This window comes from Dermacentor variabilis, chromosome 9 (assembly GCF_050947875.1).
Source record: "Dermacentor variabilis isolate Ectoservices chromosome 9, ASM5094787v1, whole genome shotgun sequence".
Lineage (NCBI taxonomy): Eukaryota > Metazoa > Arthropoda > Arachnida > Ixodida > Ixodidae > Dermacentor > Dermacentor variabilis.
Window position 1 is genome coordinate 49078629 of NC_134576.1, and position 20308 is coordinate 49098936.

General features: G+C 45.6%; 1 protein-coding gene across 1 annotated transcript in view; it reads left to right on the forward strand.

Moving 5' to 3' along the window:
• LOC142558343 (cholinesterase-like) overlaps positions 1 to 2360 on the forward strand; it is a 68665-nt gene extending 66305 nt beyond the window's left edge. Inside the window, exons 5-6 of the mRNA XM_075670488.1 lie at positions 420 to 644; positions 2031 to 2360. Of these exons, the coding sequence (XP_075526603.1) occupies positions 420 to 644; positions 2031 to 2360 (555 nt within the window). The remainder of the gene's footprint in view (positions 1 to 419; positions 645 to 2030) is intronic.
• The last annotated feature ends 17948 nt before the right edge of the window (positions 2361 to 20308 follow it).

Below are 20308 nucleotides of genomic sequence, written 5' to 3' on the forward strand. Positions count from 1 at the left end.
CAGTTGACGTCAGCGCCATGAAGTGGCCACATAGAAGATCACTCTCAACTACATGGAGAGATCGTAATTTTGCGATGGCTCATTTTGAGAATGCAGCGCTAAGCTTTGCGAAACGTTCCGTGGTGTGCTCTTTGAAGCAGACATCTTTGCTCGCAAATGCTAGCGCATAAAATAAGAGCCGTGAACATTACCTTGGGGGTGTTCCTGCAAAGGTTAAAAACCTGAAGCCGACACATTTATCGCGAGCGCAGTTGTTCAGTTCGATCGCTTCGCACACACACTGAAGGCGTGCTGTCTCCCATAACGACAGTGCCACAACACACTGACACCATGTTCACCATATCGGAATTGTGTGGTTTGCCCGAAAGGGAGAAAAAGAGAGATGGCTTCTACAGAGCACGTGACAACCGGTGGCGCAGGACACCATCAACACGTGGATAAAGTTGTCCAGCGCTCTCGGTTGCCGCGGAGACAACGAGTCGGAGTTGGAGCCCTGTGTTCAGGATGCCGAGCTGCCAGACCTGCTTGAAGCAGCGACCAGCGTGACGTTCCCCTTCATGCCTCGATGGGACCCGAGCAAGTGGCTGGTTAAACCCGCTGCCTTTCAGGTGCAAGAAGTCATAGCAGGCGTCGATGTCGACGAGGTTAGTCAAGGCTGCGGCTTCTCTGGTGCAGTGCACACGCCTTAACCACGCGTTCACCAAATGACTTTAATTCTTGTGAAATGCTGGCAAGTTTCTTACTTACGTCCTATTAAGCTTCTCGAATTGAAAATAAAAATGAATCTTTCTTTTTTTTCTGGTAAGCTTCGCAATCGCGCGATATACCACACAGAATGAATCAGGCTAAGAGGCAGGTGCTACAGCGATTGCCTTAATTAAAGCGGCCGACAACCACCTTGAACGTGTCATGAGATCTTAGTGAAAATGGAAGAACTATGAATTGTAGAGACGAAATCGAGCATGCTGTTCGTGATTTAGGCAGAGATCACAATTTAAACTGGCATAGAAAGTAAGTGGCACGAACTGATAGAGAAACCCTGGTACAGGGAATGTAGTCAATGGTCAAAAATAACGTACAGCACGAAGGACAAGGACTGCGATGGACGATATGCACAGCGCTGTGTATGTCGTCTATCCGGGCCGGGCCATGGGTTTTAGAGGATAACTATAGTATGTATGTACTGGGAATTTTGTTCAGAACATACCAATAATTTAAAAATCGCCTGTGCTGATTCCTCAATTCCAGTCATTGAGAAGGACTGCTCTAAGAGGTGGACACTCCTTGCGGGCTAAATCGAAATAATTAATTATCTAATTAATAAAGTACAATAATTACCTTCACAATTTGTTATTTCATTCGTGGCGCATATTGCAATATACGAATTGTAGCCGGTGAGTTCGAAAGACATATCGCTTAGAAATAATTTTCAGGACATCAGTTTTTATATGTTCATTCCCAAAGTATGCGATAAAACGCGTGGGCGTTCAAGTTATTGTTGCGCTTCAATGCATAAAGCGGCTTTATAAGACAAGTATAACAATAGTGTATTTTAGTGCGACTTTCACGGCACGTATATTTAAACACATATTATCCCTAGAATTCGTTCCATGTGGATATGCCGTGCAAATTCACCGGCCACAATTTGTAAATTTGAGTATGCACCGTAAAGCAGATAATAAAACATTTATTGGATTCTGCTTAATTAGTTTTCTATGCATTTTAATTTCCCGAGTGAGTAATGTCTGCCGCGTCCAGTATTCTATAGCGTTCAAGGACTACAGTTACACTATGAGCTGCCATAGGCGATTTTCAAAAATTCTGTATGATCCAAACAAACACCTCATATTTACACATGCTTAGATTTGCGAAGCACCAGCGAGACATGACCAGGAGGACTGACATTCACTGGTACTCGTACTGGGGTCGTTACTTTGATGAGAAGCTGTACATATGTTCGTTCATCGACTATCTCGCGCTCGTTGTGTTCAGCGCGGTGCAGCGCGTGCTTCTGTTGCCGTTGCATGCAGATGTGGGCCTTCTTCCGAGAACACATCAAGCCTTGGGCTGTCGCCAGCGGCTGCGCCGTGACGGTGGTTGAGCTCTACGGTTGCACGCTCGAGTACCTCTTTACGAAGGGAACGTCTGCATACTGGAACCTGCTGCACGCGTTCGAGCCGAAGAACGAGTCGGACATCGTGCGGCTCCTGGCGATGCTCATGTCTGGATGCGACACGCACCGCATAGCCCAGGGCGCCCAAAAAGCGGGCTACCACTACATCATCGAAGGATCCGGAAAGCCCCTCTTCGAACCTCTTCTTGACGTGGAGGCCCTTGCCGCATTTCTGAAAGACGGGTGAGTGCGCGGGCAGCGGTACTCGGTAGAGAAAGAGGTGCAACTGGTTGGAAGACCACGGAATTTGGAATGATGGGCGCTTGAGATCTTGGGCAGTGTACAGATCACCAGAAAAATAACCATCCCTATATTGACTTCGAAACACCAGCTCAAAAATCATTTCCTGTCAAATAACCCTACATATCTTGAGATATTCTGTGTCACTACTCCTGTAAGCAACCTTAATGCGAATACGCCAAGTGTCATAAATTGTATCTGTTGCCTGCAACTGTCGATGGTTTTGGAAACGAAGGCGAGTGCCGGAACACACATGTAAAGCCCACGATTGGTCCGAAATTATTGAACCTGCAACAGGACTTAGAAATTCGATTGTTCATTTATGCACGCAATACCTGTGGATATTTTTCTTCTTGTATGGACATTTTATTTAAATATATCTTGAGTGAAACTTAGTTGACTGTAATAATTTTGTCTTCCCCGTTTGCACTACTGCCCGTATATTGTACAATTTTTGCGTCCAGCGCCTTGCTGCTGCCTGCTGTCAAGTAAAAGTGTTGTTTAGCGTATTGTAGACTTTTTAGCGCCCTCTCATCACTCTGTACAGGAGAGAAATACATATCATCATTATTAGGCGGGAGGAGTGGTGCAGGTGCAGGTGTGGGATATGTCCAGTAACGTTGACCTTAAGTAAGCAACGCAGCTGAGAAACCAAGCCACAGATAGCGCCACTGTAGGCGCAGCTTTGTTGTAATTTGTCACCGCTTCGCCTTGAAGCAGTAAGGGTGAATCGAAAATCCGGCTCTTCGACTGAATTAAGCATGTACACTCGGTGACAACTAAATATTAAAAGTCTATCAGAACGCTGTCTAGCTCAAATAGAATGTTCGTTACCTCGGAGCATTTAAGTGCCCTGAGTGCCCGAGTTAATAATAAATTGAATTCACAGGAGTAAGGGGAGAAAGCAAAACATAACAATTTAATAAAATTGGGACAAGAGACAAGTGTTAAGCGAACATGTATGAACCACTAAAACTAAACACACATGGACGCGGTTCAGTTCAGTGTAGAAGGCAGCGTGCAAGCGACACATGCACTATCATTTAGCCATCGAAGCTTTAAATACTCGGGAGACAGTGTCTTGTTTTCATACAGCCTGGCTGCTGCTTTCTTGTCAGTGAAGTCAACGGTATAGTTTATTAAAAGCGGCTTCATGAACTTCTTATAGACAAGCTCTACTAGTCTGCGCCTGTGGCTTTGGTCACAACGGTCACAAGTTAGTACTGACAAGGCAACAATAACATCAACACTGTACGTTAAAGATATCTCCAAGTGCTTCTGCAGGGATACGGGGTCTTAAAGCAGCACGTCCACAAACTTCATGGCATGCAGATCACGCACCAGCCCTGGGCTGGGGCGTAGCACAAACATATTCTGTCCTCGTAGGAGATCAAACAGTCCATGGCACTAGTACTGCTCGGTTTTGCGAACAGCGACACGCAGCGCTCACACTGTATTCTCACTCGCAACGCGGGATATGTATCTCGCAACAAGGGAGATCGCTTCAATTTCTGTCGTTCGATGAAAAGCTGTTGATGAACTGCACAGTTCAAGCACTGTCTGCTGCGCTAATTTCACAGCTGTGGGCGCATTTCTTGTTGACGTGCTGTCTGTCTCGCTTCTCCTAATAATGTTGCACGAGGAAAAGAATCAGCCTGAAGTTTGTACGTCAACGGTGTGCCAAGCAGCGGCAGTTACCTTCCTCGGCATATTGTCAAGACCAGAAAGAGAGCTTCTGACATCCAGCACGTCAGTGCCACCAGCATTGCGCCGAAGGGTCCGAAGAGCGATTCTATGGAGCCGATGGAAAATATCCCCGTCAGTGAGAACCTAAATCCTCCCTCTAAAAGAAAACCTAACGCATTGAACCTTAGACACACTGGTGAAAAATAGGACGTGATACGTTTCTTTTGTCACGAAGATTTTCGCCTCACTTGCCAATTTCGAGCCTTCGACAAATTCTAAGAAAACAAGCTTCAGTGAGTGAAGTATCAAGTCCTTCAAATCACAGAACTGCTTGGAATCCGGGCTGTTTTTCTTTTTTGGTGAACACGTCGCTGGCTATTGGTGACATCCATAAAGACGAACCGCTTGCAATGGTTCTTCATGAACTTCGCAGTTGGTCCGACGCTGGAAAACTGCGTCGCTTGTGTGTCCTGCATGGCCCTTAGTGAAGGGCAACGACGCTGTCACGGCATGTGAAAACATCTGGACGGCAGGTGTCACACCCCATGAACGAGGCACCAGCGCCGGCCCAAATTCCAAAGCTGTCTTATCAGCTGCTTTCGAAAATAACCCCACGAAAGCACGGACAGCTAATAAGAGGCCTTCTGGTGCGCCAACAAACACCGCTTGTGGTCGAAAGACGGAGTCAGAGCACATAGTTGTCGAAACTCAACGAGACATATTCTTCATATAAGGTTGTTACATACACATGCACAATTGGGCTAGGCACATCATAATGTAATTCAGATGGTTGTTAACAAAACTACGGAAAATAATGAACGACAAGCCCTAAGAGTTCGACACGTGCATTACAGAATCAATAGGAGTACCAAATTTCCACTCGTATTCAGCCGTACTGGTCTTGAGCCAGATGTTCTCGTCGTAAGTTGAGGGAAATCTCGCAGAAGGGACCGCTTCCGGAAAGGCACACGCCTGAGGTACTCATCGGCTAACTTGCCGGGGAATCACCTTCTACAGACGGTCGAGTTACGCGTCACATCTCTTCGCAGGCGCAGCCTGAATCCCCCCATTGATTCCAGCACGGCGCTTTTATCGTCTTTGCCGGCATTTCTCGAACTTTCTGGCGGAGTCGTGCTCCCATAGCATGAACAAAGCCGCGAAATTTGCTAGACATTTCTCGTGTATTCAGCCGCGGCCCCTGAAACGTCTACGAGGAGGGTGGTGACTCATCCGTTGGCACACGGTCGGGCTGTTGCCCTCCTCTCGTTTTGCTTGCCGTATGTCGGGGTCAGAGAGGGTGTTTCAGCACGCGCCCTCTCTCCCTTTCTCGATACCGTAACCTTCGCGTATGTTGTCGAAGCTTATAGTCTCCGTTGTTGGCATCGCTTGTCTGTGGCGTATGCGCTCTCTCCTCGGTCGAAGCTGCCGCGGGGCCGACGTCGCTTGGGTGATCGGCGGCGCGCGCTTTGATCTTGCACATTTTTGGGACACTGTCCCAGACTTTCAGAATATTATGTAATTTCACGAAAACCCAAAAGTAGCGCACACAAATGCCCACTAAGCACGGAACAGTAGCTCCATAACTCATCATGAACAGCTTATTTTATGTATCCTGCAGGACGAAGTCCTCTCCCTGCGATCTCCAGTTACCCCTCTCCTGAGCCAACCGTTTCCTGCAACGCCTGCGAATTTCGTAATTTCATCACCCCACCTAGTCTTTTGCCGTCCTCGACTGCGCTTCTGTTGGCACCCATTCTGTAACGCTATTGGTCCACCGGTGATCTAACCTACGGGTTACATGGCTAGCCCAGCTACATCATTTTTCTCCTAATGTCAATTATAATATCGGCTTTCCTCGTTTGCTCTCCGGTCCACACCGCTCTCTTCCTGTATCTCAGAGTTACGGCTAACATTCATCGCTCCATCGTTCTTTGCGCGTCCCGTCGCTTGTTCGCGAGCTTCTTTGACAGTCTCCTTGTTTCTGTCCCATATGTTAGCACCGGTAGAATACACTGATTGTAAGCCTTTCTTTAATGATAATGGTATGCTTGCAGTCATTATCGGACTGTCTGCCGTATGTGCTCGAACCCATTTTTATTCTTCTGTAAATTTCCTTCTCATGATCAGGGCCCCCAGTTTGTAATTCGCTTAGCTATGCACACTCCTTCACAGACTCTAGAGGCTGACTGGCGATCCTAAACTGTTGTTTCCTTGCCAGGTTATTGATCAGTATCTTTGTTTTCTTCATATTAATTTTTTACCGTACTCTTACACTCTTTCTGTTAAAGTCCTCAATCATTTGTTGTAACCCGTCTCCACTGTTGCTGAACCGGACAATGTCATCTGCAAATCGATGGCTGCTGACATATTCGCTGTTGATCCTGACTCCTAAGCCTCCCCAGTTTAATAGCTTGAATACTACTTCTAAGCATGCAATGAATAGCATCCGAGAGATTGTCTCCGTGCCTGACACCTTTCTTTATATTTATCATTCTACTTCTCTTGTGGAGAAGCAGGGTAGCTGTGGAATCTCTGTAGACATTTCCCAAAAAGTTCACGTATGCCTCTTGTACTCCTTGATTACTCAGTGCATCTATGTTGGTATCTCTATTGAATCGAATGCCTTTTCATAAATTTTGAAAGCAATATAGACAGGCTGATTGTACTCTGCGGATTTCTCGATTTCCCGATTGATGACATGGATGCCATCCATTGTAGAGTATCCCTTCCTGAAGCCAGCCTGTTCTCTTTGTCGACTGAATTGCAGTGTTGCCCTTACTCTATTAGAGAGTGTCTTGGTGAATATTTTATAGAATACTGGAAGTAAACTAATCAGTCCATTATTGCTCAATTCTTTAACGTCTCCTTTTTCGTGGATTAGTATAATGTTGGCATTCTTCCACCTCTCTGGGACCCTTGAAATTGTGAGTCAGTTCGCATAAAGGACAGGTAGCTTTTCAAGCATCATGTTTCCTTTATATTTGAATAAATCGACTGTTATTTCGTCTTCTTCTGCCGCTTGTTCCCGTTTCATGTCTTGAAACGCCCTTCTAACTTCATCGCTAGTTAAAGAAGGAGCCTCTGTAACCTGTTCGTGACTACTACAAATGGAGGTATCGTGCCTGTTCTGGGTACTGTACAAGTCAGTATAGAATTATTCCGCTGCTTTTATTATAGCTTCAAAATTGCCGATAGTAGTACCCTGCTTATCTTTCAGTGCTTACATCTTGGTTTGTCCTAGGCCAACTTATCATTGATTTTATGCTGCTCCACCTCAATCCACCCGAAATCATACGTCACTTCACTCGCGATACATCGTGTGGAAACTCAAATCAATATGAAACACCGCATGTACAAGTGTACAAACTGTGGCAGGGTAGCTTATATAGCGCAAACAAACTATCACTCTGTTCATGATGCATGAATAAACACTCGGTTCACTTATTAAATACTTTTGTGCTTTGTTCAGTTTCTACGTGTGAAGGTAGATGGCCAGCAAAGCCGATCCGATGAGCATTGAGCTTCGGAAGACAGGCCAGAACGTGCGGGTACACGTAACCGTTCGTCGTCGAGAAACGTGGAACCGCACCCTTTAGCAGAGCCTCTGTACACGTGTTGTACTGAACCGAGGCACGTCACGCTTTATCATAATCATCATCATCATCATCATCATCATCATCATCATCATCATCAGCCTAGTTACGCCCACTGCAGGGCAAACGCCTCTCCCATACTTCTCCAACTACCCCGGTCATGTACTAATTGTGGCCATGTTGTCCCTGCAAACGTCTTAATTTCATCCGCCCACCTAACTTTCTGCCGCCCCTTGCTACGCTTCCCTTCCCTTGGAATCCAGTCCGTAACCCTTAATGACCATCGGTTATCTTCCCTCCACATTACATGTCCTGCCCATGCCCATTTCTTTTTCTTGATTTCAACTAAGATGTCGTTTACCCGCGTTTGTTACCTCACCCAATCTGCTCTTTTCTTATCCCTTAATGTTACACCCATCTTTCTTCTTTCCATAGCTCGTTGCGTCGTCCTCAATTTCAGCAGAACCCTTTTCGTAAGCCTCCAGGTTTCTGCCCCATATGTGAGTACTGGTAACACACAGCTGTTATACACTTTCCTTTTGAGGGATAGTGGCAACCTGCTGTTGATGATTTGAGAATGCCTGCCAAACGCACCCCAGCCCATTCTTATTCTTCTGGTTATTTCAGTCTCATGATCCGGATCCGTGGTCACTACCTGCCCTAAGTAGATGTATTTATTCCCTTACCACTTCCAGTGCTTCGCTACCTATCGCAAACTGCTGTTCTCTTCCGAGACTGTTAAACAATACTTTAGTTTTCTGCAGATTAATTTTCAGACCCACCCTTCTCCTTTGCCTCTCCAGGTCAATGAGCATGCATTGCAATTGGCCTCCTGAGTTACTAAGCAAGGCAATATCATCAGCGAATCGCAAGTTGCTAAGGTATTCTCCATCAACTTTTATCCCCAATTCTTCCCACTCCAGGCCTCTGAATACCTCCTGTAAACATGCTGTGAATAGCATTGGAGATATCGTATCTCCCTGTCTGACGCCTTTCTTTATAGGGATTTTGTTGCTTTCTTTGTGGAGGACTACGGTGGTTGTGGAGCCGCTATAGATATCTTCCAGTATTTTTAAATATGGCTCATCTACACCCTGATTCCGTAATGCCTCCATGACTGTGAGGTTTCGACTGAATCAAACGCTTTCTTGTAATCAATGAAAGCTATATATAAGGGTTGGTTATATTCTGCACATTTCTCTATCACTTGATTGACAGTGTGAATATGGTCTATTGTTGAGTAGCCTGACGGAATCCTGCCTGGTCCTTTGGTTGACAGAAGTCTAAGGTGTTCCGGATTCTATTTGCGATTACCTTAGTAAATACTTTGTAGGGAACGGACAGTAAGCTGATCGGTCTATAATTTTTCAAGTCTTTGGCGTCCCCTTTCTTATGGATTAGGATTATGTTAGCGTTCTTCCAAGATTCCGGTACGCTCGAGGTTATGAGGCATTGCGTATACAGGGTGGCCTGTTTCTCTAGAACAATCTGACCACCATCCTTCAACAAATCTGCTGTTACCTGATCCTCGCCAGCTGCCTTCCCCCTTTGCATAGTTCCTAAGGCTTTCTTTACTTCTTCTGGCGTTACCTGTGGGATTTCGAATTCCTCTAGGCTATTCTCTCTTCCACTATCGTCGTGGGTGCCACTGGTACTGTATAAATCTCTATAGAACTCCTCAGCCACTTGAACTATCTCATCCATATTAGTAACGATATTGCCGGCTTTGTCTCTTAACGCACACATCTGATTCTCGCCTATTCCTAGTTTCTTCTTCACTGTTTTTAGGCTTCCTCCGTTCCTGAGAGCCTGTTCAATTCTATCCATAGTATAGTTTCTTATGTCCGCTGTCTTACGCTTGTTGATTAAATTAGAAAGTTCTGCCAGTTCTATTCTAGCTGTAGGGTTAGAGGCTTTCATACATTGGCGTTTCTTGATCAGATCTTTCGTCTCCTGCGATAGCTTACTGGTTTCCTGTATAACGGCGTTACCACCGACTTCTATTGCGCACTCCTTAATGATGCCCATGAGATTGTCGTTCATTGCTGCAACACTAAGGTCCTCTTCCTGAGTTAAAGCCGACTACCTGTTCTGTAGCTTGATCCGGAATTCCTCTAGTTTCCCTCTTACCGCTAACTCATTGATTGGCTTCTTGTGTACCAGTTCCTTCCGTTCCCTCCTCAAGTCTAGGCTAATTCGAGTTCTTACCATCCTATGGTCACTGCAGCATAGCTTGCCGAGCACGTCTACATCTTGTATGATGCCAGGGTTCGCGCAGAGTATGAAGTCGATTTCATTTCTAGTCTCACCATTCGGGCTCCTCCACGTCCACTTTCGACTAACCCGCTTGCGGAAAAAGGTGTTCATTATCCGCATATTATTCTGTTCTGCAAACTCTACTAATAATTCTCCTCTGCTATTCCTAGAGCCTATGCCATATTCCCCCACAGACTTGTCTCCAGCCTGCTTCTTGCCTACACTGGCATTGAAGTCGCCCATCAGTATAGTGTATTTTGTTTTGACTTTACCCATCGCCGATTCCACGTCTTCATAAAAGCTTTCGACTTCCTGGTCATCATGACTGCATGTAGGGGCATAGACTTTTACCACCTTCAATTTGTACCTCTTATTAAGTTTCACAACAAGACCTGCCACCCCCTCGTTAATGCTATAGAATTCCTGTATGTTACCAGCTATTTCCTTATTAATAAGGAATCCGACTCCTAGTTCTCGTCTCTCTGCTAAGCCCCGGTAACACAGTACATGCCCGCTTTTTAGCACTGTATATGCTTCTTTTGTCCTCCCAACCTCACTGAGCCCTATTATATCCCATTTACTACCCTCTAATTCCTCCAATAACACTGCTAGACTCGCCTCACTAGATAGCGTTCTAACGTTAAACGTTGCCAGGTTCAGATTCCAATGGCGGCCTGTCCGGAGCTAGGTATTCTTAGCACCCTCTGCAGCGTCACAGATCTGACCGCCGCCATGGTCAGTTGCTTCACGGCTGCTGGGGACTGAGGACCGGGGTTTGATTGTTGTATTCATATAGGAGGTTGTGGCCAAGTACTGCACCAGGGTGGCCAATCCTGCTCTGGTGAGAGAGTGCGTTACCGGTTCTGGTCACCGGGATCAGGCCGCACTCCAGGCCTATTTGTGCAATTTTCTCCGCTTTATCACGCTTTATCACGCTTTATCAGCGCCTCCTTACTCGTGCTGCAAAGTCAGAATTTCCCAACGTTCTTGCCGGCAAAGCTCCGCGTCAGCACATCCGCCACCTTCTGCCGTCGGTCTTCGTTCCGTATGCCGTCGATTTCAGAGAGCTCATTATCGAACCATACGCGATCATATACTCGACAGCTTGATCCGAAGCTGCGATCGAGAATCTTGAGTCTTTTTTGGAATCTTGCGCAGGTGCCGTGCAATCCCGGCACTGTGCCCTCGTGGCGACGACGTCTTTTTGCGGTGTTCTCGGCGTCGCGATATGCGTCATCGGTTCTCGGTCGTCGATTACTTGCCACATCGCGGGCATTCTCTTCTTTTCGGGCCGCCAGGTTGGCACGACGTCGACGGTCCCTCTCCCGCCGCTGCTCTCGCTATCGCTTCTCGTAGATACGCTACTCTTCGGGCGTACGGATCATTTGTGGCCTTCCCATAGCAACGGTTTCGCCAAATGGTATAAAAAGTTCCCCTTGGTCGCCTTATCAGGCGCACATTACGTCACACTACATCATACATTAACAGAGACCCAGCTGCGACGGAGCGCCGTTTTAGACACAGGTGGCCGTTAAACCGAACTCCGACGCGAGTGGCGCTATGCGTTTGTTTTTGCTGTTGGCTCTTTCACTTTCAGTTGTTAGGGGAGAGTCTTTTGCGCGGACGCCATAAAATCCTGGATCCTAGCCATAGACAGCTTCGCTCTAAAACGACAACAGGCACCTCATGCAGTAGTAAATACAAAAAGAAAAGCTATTGTAAAACGCCTTGACGTTCGAGAGAAGCGTGAAGCGCTAACTGAGAAGAGCGGGAATCGCTGATAGTGCAATACTAAATAACAATGCATTCCATTGATTTATTGATAGCCCGAGAGGTTAATTCCAGTATCGTTCAGTGTGAGCAAAGGTCGGTTTAAATTTGTACGCGTGATCTAACCTAGTCGAGATGTGATGCGCTGGAGAAATATGTGAGCCGGAAAATGACGTGTTACTATGGTGCAGGGTGTGAAAAAAATGGTAATCGGGGAAATGTGCTGCGCATGGTGAGTGAGGGCATTCTAAGGGAGTCTTTCAGCTTTGTGACGCTTTCAAATCGCAAATAAGGCGAGGCGATGAACTGTGCAGCTTTGTTTTGGACCGCTTCGAAATGGCATGATGACATGATGGTGATGCCAAATGACAGATGCGTACTTTAACGAAGAGCGAATTAGCGAGTTCTGTGTCTCACAGTTGGCGAGGTGAATGCACAGCTTGAGGAGGCCGATTTTCTTTAATGCTTTTCAAGTTGGTAGCCACGAATTCGCCTAATTATCCGTGACGTCATTACACGTGGTCTATGTCTTTTGTAGAAGGGCTTTCTCTGAGGGGCATTTGCCGCGGCATTGTTCATTTGTATACGAATGCAGGTACCTCAGCAGACGTGTTATATTAATGGAGCAGGCAAAGCAAATTTGTTATATTTTTACAGAACTTTACTTTAGGAAATGTAAGCACCACAGGGATAAAAAAAAGCTTTAATATACGATAGGCGCTGCGATACGTTTTCGCCAGTTTGCTCAGGAGACCCTTGACTTGGTTTTATTTAATATTCAAGGACACAGTTTCGAACAATGCAACCAGGGAAGTAAACATTTTAGTACTAAAGAAAAAAAACGGACCAATGGGCAGGACCTGCAAATGTAGTGTGCTGCACAAAATATGTGAGCAGCGATTCAGAGAGACTCACAAAGGCCAGTGCACCCATCCTCCTTCTGCAATGACAGTCTTTGTTCAGAGGTACAAGGAACATCGAGCACAAGAAAAGCCATTTCGTTCTTTTTATTCATATATTTGCTGCAACAAGAAAGAGCAAGTATGAAATTAGCCCGGGTGACCTTTTTGAAACCAAACCTTCCTCCGCGCCACATCTCGCTTCGCAGATAGTATGCTGAAGCGTCGCGTGCCGTCAGTTTCACGTACGCGGCACAGGAAAGCACTGCAGCAATGGCATCGCAATCACGGTACTACGCTAGACAAATAATAAAGGAAGCGCAAATCGAGACCTGCATGCGTAGCTCGCGATGTGTGGCGCAGCGAATGTGGCGCAAGCCAAAAACAGGCAATTAAGAAAGCGCGCTAAAGTACGTAACGGCGTTCGGTCAATGAGAGGGTCGAATGCCGAACGTTGAACGTGGTGGAACGCGCAGGTAAGAACGGCGGCAATTTTCACAAGATGGCGTTGCTTTTAGTTTATTGCGGAACTTTAGGGGAGATGGGGGGACGCCATATTTGGGCGATTTTCTGTGGTGGGTGCAAAGGCTAGGCAGCCCGAGAAGTCTGATGGCTTCGTCTGCAATGTGTTCTCGCGCGCCTATTTCGCCTTGAAGCGAGATGTAGCACGAAGGAGACCCGCAATCGTTGCGTAGTGGCTATGGTGATGGGCTGCTAAGCACGAGATCGCAGGATCGAATCCCGCCCACCAGGGTGACATTTGGATGCGGGCGAAACGAGAGAACACCCGTGCATTTAGATTTAAGTGTACGTTAAACAACCTCAAGTACTCCGAATTTGCGGAGTTCCCACTCGTAATAATAATCAGATCTCATAGTTATATCGTGGTTTTGGCCCGTGAAACCTCATAATATGTTTTAAAAAAAGCACGAAGGAGAATTTATTCGCCGCCGCTGCCACCACTGTTTATCACGCCAGCGTTCTGACAGTTAGTGTCCGCGGTCATCGAGTGAGATGCATTCATGTTTGCCTGCACGGCCATGACAGCATGGTTCGTAATTCAGTTCTTCAGCGAATGTTTACAGAAGTTTATTGGGATGATTTATTGTATTCATGGAAGTCTAACAGTTTGCTATCGCAATCAATACGTCGCCCTTGGGGCAAAGCACGCTGCGGCTTTTTTGTATTCTGATACATTTACTTTTGCGCTAGACTGAAGGTACAACTCCTGGATTCTGATTTGAAGGCGGAAGTTCGAATTCTCGTCCAGACCACTACATTGGTCAGGTTTGGAGTTGCGCCTGACGCAACAAAAATGCTGATAGCCAGTGGGGCTATACTAGTACAAGCGCCACCTAATTAGGAAGGCCTGCTAAGCGTCAAAATGACACTCCCTAGCTTGAATAAGAATTCACCTCCCCCTGCCATGTTCGGCCACTACCTCCCTTATGACTTTTGCATTTACCCCGTGGCCCTCGGTTTCGAGCGGCTGCGGAGCAACTGACCAGGGTGGCAGTCAGACCTGCGACGTGGCAGGGGGTGCTAAGATTCTCTGGATCCGGACTGGCGGCCGCTGAAAACTGAACTTCAGAACGTTTAACACGCGAGCCCTCTCGAGTGAATAGCTTAGCAGGGCTTTTTAATGAACTATCAGTCTTTTCATGGGATATTATTGGCATTAGTGAGATCTCAAAAATTGCTGAGGCTTGTGCAGTGCTGACTATAGGCCACGTCCTTTGCTACACAGCTCTGTCAAATAAGAGAGAATAAGAGGTAGGATTTCTAATTCATAAGCACATAGCGGGTAACATTGATGAATTATACAGCGTCAATGAGAGGATAGCAGCCGTAATAAAGCCTAATAGGAGAAACAGGTCACACGTAGTACAAGACTACGTTGCAACCTACAGTCATGACGACGGAGAAATGGAACAGTTTTATGAAGATGTTGAGTTAGCAATAAAGAAGGTGCAACCTCACTATACAGTAGTCATGGGCGCCTTCAATGCAAAAGTGGGGAAAAGGCAGGCTGGAGGCCAAGCAATTGGCAACAAGCATCGACTCCAGCAATCGTACCAGAGCGATGTTGGTGAAATTTGTGCCAAGAATAAGACTCAGAATAGTGAATGCATTTTCGTGGAATCGAATTAACAGAAAGTGGACCTTGAAAAGCCCTAATGTACAATCAAGAAAGGCAATAGATTTCGTACTCTCTGCCGATCCTAGCATAGTACAGCATGTATAAGCGTTAGGGAGGATAGAATGCAGTGATCATATGTTAGTGAGGTCTACGATTTTCCACAATAAGACGCGAGAAAGAGTAAAATTAGTGCCAAGTAATAGTAAAAGCAGAATAATTCAGGCTGGTGCTTGCAAAGAAATATACAGCTTTAGAACAGATAGATCATGACACAGAGATAATGAATGAAACCGTGACTAGACTGATTTCAGAAGGAGCAATAGGAGTGGGATGTAAGGTGTCAAGGCAGCCAGTAGGTGGACTATGCCAAGTAACGAAGGAATTAATAAACAAACGACAGAGCATTAAAGTGTCTAACTCGAGATGAGACAGAATTTGCTCAACTTTCAAAGATGTTAAACAAATAGAACCTAAGCGATATTCGAAATTATAACGCTGAAAAGTTTAAGTAAGGCAAGTTGTATGCAGTGAAAGATAAGCAAGGTAATGTTATCAGAAAGGATGGTGATTTAAATAAAGAAAGCAGAAGAATACTATGCTGACTTAGAGCAGCTTCGCAGCCTTTATTGAAAGTAGTGATGAAAAGGATACATAGGCGGCCTTCTATTATTAGCCAAGTTAGAAAGGCCTTGCTAGACACGTCCTTGAGAAAAGCCGCCGGACAAGATGGAATAACACTTGATCTAATCAATGATGGAGGAGATATGCTTGAAAAGGTTGTCGCCCTTTATACGCAATGTCTCACAACTTCAAGTGTACGGAGCAGCTGGAAGAATGCCAACGTTATACTAATCCACAAAAAGGGGGACGGTAAAGAATTGCAGAATTATAGGCTCGTGTGCTTGCTTTCAGCATTGTATAAAATATCCGCCAAGATAACTTATATCAGAATCAGGGCAACATTTGATTTCAATAAACGAAGAAAATAGGCTCGCTATAAGAAGGGATATTTCTATAATTGATCGCATCCATGGTATCATCAGGTAATTGAGAAATCTGTGGAGTGCAATTAACCTCTCTATGTAACTTTCATAGATTGTGAAAAGGCATTTGATTCAGTAGAGACACCAGCAGTCATGGAGGTATTTTGTAATCAAGTAGTATAGGAGGAATACGTGAATATCTTGGGAAATATCTATAAAAGTTACGCAGCTGCTTTGATTCTCCACAAGAATAGTTTAACGCTACTTATCAAGGAAGGCGTCAGGCAATGAGACACAACCTCTCCAATGCTATTAACTGCATGCTTAGAAGAAGTATTCAAACTGTTAGACTGGGAAGGTTTATAAGTTAGGATCAACGACGAATATCTCAACAACCTTTGGTTTGCATTTGTCACTGACATGTTCAGCAACACCGGGTATAAATTGCAAGAAACGATTGAGGGTTCCAACTGAGAAAGTGTAAGAGTAGTGCTGAATACTAATATGCAGAAGAAAAAGATAATGCTCGTAGCCTGGCAAGGAAACAATAATTCATGATCACCAGTCAACCCCTAGACCCAATATTCTAGTTAACAATGAGGAGGGAGAAAATGGAGCTGGGCAGGCTATGTAGTGCACAAGGAAGATTAGAGTTACAGAATGAGTGCCAAGGTAAGGGAGAGCAGTAGAATAAGGCAAAAAATTAGGAGGGACGATAAAGTTTCGAAATTTCGAGGCGGAAGTTGGAATCAGACCGCGCAAGGCTGAGGTGATTGGAGATCGCTGGGAGAAGCCTTCTTCCTGCAGTGGACATAAAAATAAGCTGCTGCTGCTGCTGCTGCTGATCATAATAGTTAGTGTGCTATTTATTTATAATTGACTCTGTATGGTGTGCCAGCGCTTAGTCTTGAAGGATGCTCTTGGGCACGTGAACAAATAATTGGTTAAAGTAACTATTATTGCTATTGTTATACAATTGCCATGTAGTTATCTTCTCACGTGTTCCAAACTGCAGTAGTTCGTTTCCAGCATTACTGTGTCCGCTGCTTCCCCCAACTCCAGGAGCGTGCGAACGCGGGACGGCATCAGTGCGTGGCGCCCGATGACGTCAACCGAGGAAGCGAGTAACGTTGTCCTGGCCAACGGCACTGACGAAATGCACAGCAGGCCCATATCTGAAGCGTGCCAGGACGCTTTCTTCGTCACTGTGCCACCGGATGGAAACACAACTTCTTCCTAGTTTTGGGTTATATAATTCGCATCTGCCACGTGGAAACGTTCTTTTTCTTTTGTTCGCAACTCAGATGTTTTATGTGAGGAACTCGTCACTTCCAGGTTGCGTCAGCACCTTTCTGATTTCCTCCGCGTAAGGGTTTGCTCTTTTGTTTATCTGTCACATTCCCTCCCCTTAGATGTATAGTTTGATAAGATACATGCGCTGGCCGTTATATGATGTGATGCTTTATGAGTTGAGTGCAGTTAGAAAAATGAAGAGTTTGGACAGTGCAGATGACTACGTTTGTGCATCGTGCTGCTAATCGCACTGAAGATAAAACGTAATCAAAGCAGACGGATTGGTAGAACGATAAATACGAATGTTAAGTAAGAATTCGGTAATACACAGTACAGGGTCATATGCAATTTTCTTGCGTGCTTCGACTTGAAGTGGCAATATTTATTTATTTATTTATTTATTTATTTATTTATTTATTTATTTATTTATTAAAGACACTTTCAGTCATCGAGGGCACTAGAGAAAGGAGTGGCAAAACTAAAGTAAAAGACTGGGCGCTAGGAATGTCAGCATCAATAGAAACCTTAAGAATTAGCTGGGCAAAACGGTGGTTTTAAACAAACGTGGACGTATTTTGTATCTTTTGTATTATAGTCACTGAAGAATACCACAGATTCTTATTATCGGCATGAACATTTGAGGTTCTTTTACGAAGATCAAACGGTAGCGAAGCAATCAGTCAACCTTCAAGTCACGTTAGCACCAACATGTACTCCCTTTTTCCATGGCCATCTCTCACTGGAAGAATCTGTAAACCACTGCTCCTTGTTATGATACCACTGATTCCTTCGTAAACAGTATCCATTCAATTCAGTTCTTGTCATGAAATTTTAGCCATCTTATTAGTAACGAAATTTTTTGTAAGTTATCCTTGGTTTGGTTTGTGTTAACAATTCATGTGTAAACTCTTGCACAGGTCGTGATATACAGGGTGTTTCAGCGAACACTTTCTAAAATCTTTAAAGGTTGGCTGAGGCAAATAGTACAATCCTTGTTGGTGAGCTGGTATACTCGACGCGGCAGACACTACTCGCACAAAAATAGAAATGTTAAATAGTCTAATTAGCTAATTAGCTTCTTAACTAATTGCCTTACGGCCCATATTGCAATTTACAAATTCTAGCCGTGGAGTCCTCATGGCGGATCGTCATCGAACGAATTCTGAGGATGACAGCGGTTTTGAGATGTTAATTCCCGAACTTTGCAGATAAATGCGTTGGCGTTACAGTTAATTTGTACAAAAAAGACGTTGTTTTATGCATTGAAGCACACAAGTTTTCTCTGCAAAGTTTGGAAATTATTATCTCGAAACTGGTGTCGTCCTGAGAATTTGTTCCAAGTGAATCCGACTTGTGAACTCCACGGCTACAGTTTGTAAATTGCAATATGGATCATAAGTTAATTAGTTAAAATGTAATTTGGGAGCTTTTGTTAATTAGTTGATTTTGCATTCCAATTATCTGTTGCAAGTAGCGCCCGCCGCTTCGAGTAGAGCACCTCATGAACTAGAATTGTGCTACGTGCTACAGGAAAGCTTTAAAAAAAAATTTTGTGTGCGCTGAAACACCCTGAATATGGTAAGAGCAGCACACGCGTAGTGCGAAGACGTGGGTTTGTATCCGACCTGCGGCCAGTTGTTTTTTTCATCCATTTTCATTGCTATCGATTTATAATTTCTTTTAGTAAGTACAGGTAATTTTTCCTATGGTGTCCTTGGTGTCTTTGTTTGTTGGCTTCTTATGATATATAAGAGGCTATGAGATATATTCATCTATATTGTCACGTGGTAGTGACGGTGAAGAAAGAAGCAGTACGGTGGAATACAAAACTAGCTTTTATTGGGCGAACCTGTGCCCACAAAACAGGCTACACTTATAGCACAACGATAGCGGCGAACACGGTCGGCGATCGTCGGAAATCTGGTCAGCGGGTCAAGCGCGTCGGCTTTTATAGAGCAGTCGTCGAATGTTCCAGACTAATCGTTCGGACCCGCGTGCCTTCCACAATGTTCTACACCATTCGCGTTACGCGATGGAATCAGATAACACAAGGTTCGGCGACACCAGACAGCCGGGTAGAAGCATCGATAACTTTCCAGAAACGTCAGATACACGCAGGCGCGTCCCTCGCTGTGCGATTTCATTTGTTAAGCGGCGAAACGTGGTCGCCGGATAAAGATAGGTACACGTGTCAATACCCCCTCTTAAAAAGCATCGACCCGATGCTGCAAACAAACGAAGGTAATAAACAAAAGCACTCGTAGCAAAGAAAAGAACAAAAATGGCGAAGTTTGTCAGCGTCCGTAAAAGGGTTTAAGGCGCACCACGTGGATCACTTCAGATCGTGCGCGGCGCCGCTGTGAATGCGAAATGCCGTCTGGCACGACCTCATAGTCCAGAGCGCCAATACGTCGGATGACCTCGTAGGGTCCGAAATAGCGTCGGAGTAGTTTCTCACTGAGTCCTCGTCGGCGTATCGGGGTCCAGACCCAAACACGGTCGCCAGGTTGGTACTCGACGAAGCGTCGTCGGAGGTTGTACTGTCGGCTGTCGGTCCTCTGCTGGCTCTTGATTCGCAGGCGGGTGAGCTGTCGGGCTTCTTCGGCGCGCTGGAGATAGCTAGCGACGTCAACATTCTCTTCGTCAGTTACGTGCGGCAGCATGGCGTCAAGCGTCGTCGTCTTGTTCCTGCCGTAAACCAGCTTAAACGGCGTGATCTGTGTTGTTTCTTGCACCGCTGTGTTGTACGCAAAGGTTACGTACGGCAGGACCGCGTCCCACGTCTTCTGTTCGACGTCGACGTACATTGCTAGCATGTCGGCGAGGGCCTTCTTCAGGCGCTCCGTGAGACCATTCGTCTGCGAATGGTAGGCAGTTGTCCTCCTGTGGCTTGTCTGGCTGTACTACAGAATGGCTTGGGTGAGCTCTGCTGTAAAAGCCGTTCCTCTGTCGGTGATGAGGACTTCTGGGGCACCATGTCGCAGCAGGATGTTCTCCACGAAAACTTTCGCCACTTCGGCTGCGCTGCCTTTTGGTAGAGCTTTAGTTTCAGCAAAACGGGTGAGATAGTCCGTCGCCACGACGATCCACTTATTCCCGGATGTTGATATCGGAAACGGCCCTAACAAATCCATCCCAATCTGCTGGAATGGTCGGCGAGGAGGTTCGATCGGCTGTAGTAATCCTGCTGGCCTTGTCGATGGTGTCTTGCGTCGTTGACAGTCTCGGTATGTCTTGACGTAACGGGCGACGTCGGCGGTCAGACGCGGCCAGTA